Raw genomic sequence first — 5,568 nt, forward strand, 5'->3', positions numbered from 1 at the left:
TTATTATGTTCTTTATTTAACAGTCAACACACTAGATCCAGTTTATGTTTTCAAGTTTAGACAGATCTAAAAGATAACTTACTGAATGTGTTATTATGTTCTTTATTTGACAGTCAACACACTAGATCCAGTTTATGTTTTCAAGTTTGGACAGATCTACAAAGTAACTTACAGAATGTGTTATTATGTTCTTTATTTAACAGTCAACACACTAGATCCAGTTTATGTTTTCAAGTTTAGACAGATCTACAAAGTAACTTACAGAATGTGTTATTATGTTCTTTATTTAACAGTCAACACACTAGATCTAGTTTATGTCTTCAAGTTCAGACAATTCTACAAAGTAACTCACTGAATATGTTATTATGTTCTTTGTTTAACAGTCAACACACTAGATCTAGTTTATGTTTTCAAGTTTAGACAGATCTACAAAGTAACTTAATGAATGTGTTATTATGTTCTTTATTTAACAGTCAACACACTAGATCCAGTTTATGTCTTCAAGTTCAGACAATTCTACAAAGTAACTCACTGAATGTGTTATTATGTTCTTTGTTTAACAGTCAACACACTAGATCTAGTTTATGTTTTCAAGTTTAGACAGATCTACAAAGTAACTCACTGAATGTGTTATTATGTTCTTTATTTAACAGTCAACACACTAGATCCAGTTTATGCCTTCAAGTTTAGACAGTTCTACAAAGTAACTCACTGAATGTGTTATTGTGTTCTTTATTTAACAGTCAACACACTAGATCCAGTTGATATTTTCAAGTTTAGACAGTTCTACAAAGTAACTCACTGAATGTGTTATTATGTTCTTTATTTAACAGTCAATACACTAGATCAAGTTTATGTTTTCAAGTTTAGACAGTTCTACAAAGTAACTTACTGAATGTGTTATTATGTTCTATATTTAATGCAAATTGTATAAAAAATTATCTTTAGTTTCATCTAATTTCTGCTGATACGTTGCATTTAAACAGATTTTAAACCAATGGAGTTTCATGATTAAACTTAATGAAAACCTAATAGAAAGCCATCTGTTCTCAAGTTTAATTGCTTAAACTCTGGATACTGAATGACCTTTTAAGATTGTAAAGACAACTGATAGTGTTGATTCATCATCTTTTTCATACTTAACAGCAAGACTAGGGGACACAAATATAAATTTTGGCAAGGTAGAAGTCATCTTCAGCTAGGACAGTATTATTTTTCTAAAAAGGTGGTTGGCCTCTGGAATGAGTTGCCTTTGGATGTTGTGGAGGCAGTTAATTTAACGAGTTTAAGAGAAAGCTTGATAACTATATAAATAATAAGGGCTAACTTTAAGATTTTTATTTTATGTATTTTTTTGATAATTTTAGTTTAGTTTAGAGGATAGGACAGCTGAGATGGACCAATAAGTCCCTTGTTGTCCCTAAACATTGTTATGTTCTTGCTGGATGATTATAACACAGTTGGATGCACGTACAAAAAAAGGGATTCAATTTAACAATTTAAGCATTAATAACAAAGCTACTCATGTAAATACTTAAAGTTTTACCTGTACTCACATTATTTTTTAATCATTTAAGAAATAGATAGTTTCATAAATAAAAAAAAATCAGAATCTTGACCCACGATTTGTGTCACTAAAATTCCAAATTCTCAGGATTTAGAAAAAGCTTCATATCAAGCAAGAAAACTTTGGCACATTCAACTTATAAAATTTCCAAACATTAAACTAAAATACACAAAAGAACTATACTAAGAAGTACAAAGGTCAGACTTACAGGTCACATTCTTCATGCCATTCTGGATTCTTGACTCTCTCCTGCACACTAGTTTGAAATTTTTCCTTACCCAATTGAATTGTAACATATGCATCATTCGTTCCTGTTGAAAAGTTAAAAATAATGACTTTTGTTTTTAGACTGCATAAATGGAAAACCACTAATGGGGAAAAAATAAATGCATAAACTACATATAGTGTTTAATAAAACTAGTAGAGCAATAACTTTAGCTGGGATTAATACATCTTGTGACAGATTCCTAACAAAAAACATGGCAAAACAGATCTTACAAATCATAAGCTACATGTAGTGTTTAATAAAACTTGTAGGGCAATAACTTTAGCTGGGATTAATACATCTCGTGACAGATTCCTAACAAAAAACATGGCAAAACAAATCTTACAAACCATAAGCTACATGTAGTGTTTAATAAAACTTGTAGGGCAATAAATTTAGCTGGGATTAATACATCTTGTGACAGATTCCTAACAAAAAACATGGCAAAACAAATCTTACAAATCATAAGCTACATGTAGTGTTTAATAAAACTTGTACGGCAATAACTTTAGCTGGGATTAATACATCTTGTGACAGATTCCTAACAAAAAACATGGCAAAACAAATCTTACAAATCATAAGCTACATATAAACAGTAATTATGCTCCTTTAACACTAGGAATGCCATTGTAACCTTTCAAAAATATTAACCAAAGTATTCTTCTTTAGATGTAAAGTTTTGATTAAATAAAAATATCAAATTCAACCATGATTGAAAAATTGTTTGTTTTATGAGTTTGGTAACTGTTGTAATAAACAAACTAAGTTCATGTACCTGTAAAGGATATTTGTCAATTATTAAAGAATGCCAAGATTAATGCTGTTAAACTATGCTCTCATTCAAAATATTAAATTGAAAATATATTAATTGGATTTGCTGCTAAAAAACATTACATTACATATTTGTAAACTGTTGCCATACAAATGGCATTTTTTCCCATTCTATATCACAGTATGCACCTTAAAGCATCTGAAATCAGTTTCTTGCTTAATCTTACTTAACTCGTTGGAGTTAAGCTAATCAAAAAGATGATACATGTAATTTACTAAAAGCAAGAAATGGTGTCGGCTTTAAGTTAGCAGCAATGGTACTTTTTTCTAACTGCACTGTAACAGAAAAACTAAGCTTCCCCTCAAAATAGATTGTACTGGATTCTCTTCCAGCTTTGTATTAAAGTCTAAGATCACATATGTTTATCAAGGTCAGAACAAAAATATAATTTTAAATGTATGTAACTTAGACACTTCATATTAATCTTTGAGATAACAATATTTATAAAAAAAGGGACTGCATATCAAATATTTTACACATAAATCCAAACATTATACTAATAATGAACTTATTTCAAGTTTGGATTGTTAAACATCAAGAATTACTAGTGTATTTGAATGTTTGACATAACTTCTTGATAAATAATGTGACTTCTAAACAGTAGTATAGACATACGTTATGAATGGCTATAATATAACAAGTGTAGGAAGGTTACTGTTTCACAGATATTCTGATGTACTACTATTGTATTACATATCAAGGTTCAAAATATCCAGACAATCAGAATGTAGACTATGAACCCACTCTAAAAATTATGAATAACACAAGATTCATAACTTGCAAAAACGTGTTTAAAATAACCTTATAATGACAGCTTTGTATAACTTTAACCTCTCTTAAGTTATCAATTAGAATTTTCTAACTCGCACAAAGCAGAGATTCCCTTAAAAAACTGAATCATAAGTACACAAGAAATTAATACTCTGTTATATCTATGCATTTAAATAAATAAAAGTGTAGACAAAAATATAGACTCAATCATCTATTTTTCAACTGTACAAAAATTTGCAAAATATAATCAAAATCAAAAGACAAATTTGCCAACATATTTAACCTCGAGCATACTCAAATCTACAAATTCTATCATTAGTGATTTAATGATACTTACAAGTATATGCATGCTAATATAAAAACGAAGAAGAAAAAGGCATTAAAGTATAACAGAAATATCTACAGAGATATACAAAAAAATAAAACTAAATTAATATAAAATAAGATTATGTACTTGTAAAAGAAAGAGTGGAAAATATTGTATCTTCTCATTTAAGTTAATCTAGAGAGAAGTTATGTTCATAAACAAAAAAATCTTTCTTCTTGTTTAATTAAGTTAATATCAAATAAATTATGTACTTAGAAAAGAAAGATCTGAAAAAAACACATGTTCTTGTTTAACTGATTGGATATAAAAAGAAGATATACTTACCAAAGAAGGAGTTGAACAGAAGTTATGTTAATGTTTGTTATTCAGATACATAAATTTGAATCAGTTGATATAAAACTGATTAACTTACAATGATCATGAGTTGAGTACTTAGACTTTACACAGAAATAAGTTGTTTTTTTTTTCAGGAGTACAAGAACTTATGAGTTCATAACCAGTTCTAGTGAAACTTTATAATTTAGCACATAAGCATATATCTGTAACTTTGGAATTGTATTAATAAATATAAATCTTCTTACAACAAATCTAGCTATATTTTCTAACTCCTTAACTTCAACTTACTGATTACTTATTTCTGTTTGAATCTACTCATTGAAGTTTTTCATTTAGTGCTGTATCTTTTTTCTACAACTACACATAAAAGCCTCTCTGGCAAGCCTAATCATCTGACTAAACATAGGACAGATGTTGGTTACAAAACATTTACTCTTAGTAACACTACAAAATGTTGACTTAGTAACACCACAAAATGTTGACCCCTAAATAACAAACACCTAACTTATGCTATCCAGTAAAAAAAAATCTCTTCAATAATCCTATTAATTGATTGACTCAGTAACCAGTTTACAGCATTTATCTACCAAAAAAAAACAACAAACCTTTTCCTGGCTTTCAAAAGCTCATTGTTACAAATTTGTAACAAACCCTTTTTAAATATAACTGTGGCTTGTACCATGTGTTCTAGTTGTCTCTCCATCAACTCCAAAATTACACTTTCACAAAACATTCTGAACAAAACAATTATTATCTCTTGAAATTTTAAGAAACAGAAACAATTTCCTAAAAACTGAAGTAACTCTATCAAGAAACATAAGGGTTAGCCATCCTTTCTCAGGAAAACAAACATTTCCTGTATGAACTTATACAAAAATATCTCATTATCCATACATAAAATTACAAATGACTTTTTTTATAGGAAAATGGACAGATTATATGGTATGTGGAAAACACTTGCAGTTAACTTGATTTTTATGACTTCTTATCATTTTTCTGGCTTCACAGCATGGTTCAAACTAAAAATATTTAGTCTCTCTTCTGAATTCATTGATAATTTGACAAATACACAAACAGTAACCACAATCAACTGCATAGACACAATATTACAATAATAAAAAGTATATGACTATATTATATAAATGCTCTGAACAGAAGAGGTTAAGAACAGTTAAACTAATTATATTAAATCTAGTAATAGAAATATTACTTATTCCAACCCAAGATGCACATTAAGTTTTATCAATAACATTTGATCAAAGTAGGCTACCTACATAAATTAGAACAAACAAGTATGTTAGTAAATAATGCAGCTAATTTAATATACCAGTCAACTATAAGTGTGCAATGTCTTAAAACAAAACTCACAACAATTATAATACTTGCATTCATTACTTATATTAATATACCAGTCAACTATAAGTGTGCAATGTCTTAAAACAAAACTCACAACAATTATAATACTTCCA

General features: G+C 28.5%; 1 protein-coding gene across 1 annotated transcript in view; it reads right to left on the reverse strand.

Annotated features, from left to right (window-relative positions):
• The window catches only part of LOC111083459 (rab11 family-interacting protein 1-like), a gene marked incomplete at its 3' end in the record, with an annotated part of 20,569 nt that overhangs the window by 12,451 nt on the left and 2,550 nt on the right, over positions 1-5,568 (reverse strand). The window contains exon 3 of the mRNA XM_022379997.1: positions 1,776-1,878. Coding sequence (XP_022235705.1) covers positions 1,776-1,878 — 103 coding nt within the window. The remainder of the gene's footprint in view (positions 1-1,775; positions 1,879-5,568) is intronic.

Source organism: Limulus polyphemus, unplaced genomic scaffold (assembly GCF_000517525.1).
Source record: "Limulus polyphemus unplaced genomic scaffold, Limulus_polyphemus-2.1.2 Scaffold9637, whole genome shotgun sequence".
NCBI classification, from domain to species: Eukaryota; Metazoa; Arthropoda; class Merostomata; order Xiphosura; family Limulidae; genus Limulus; species Limulus polyphemus.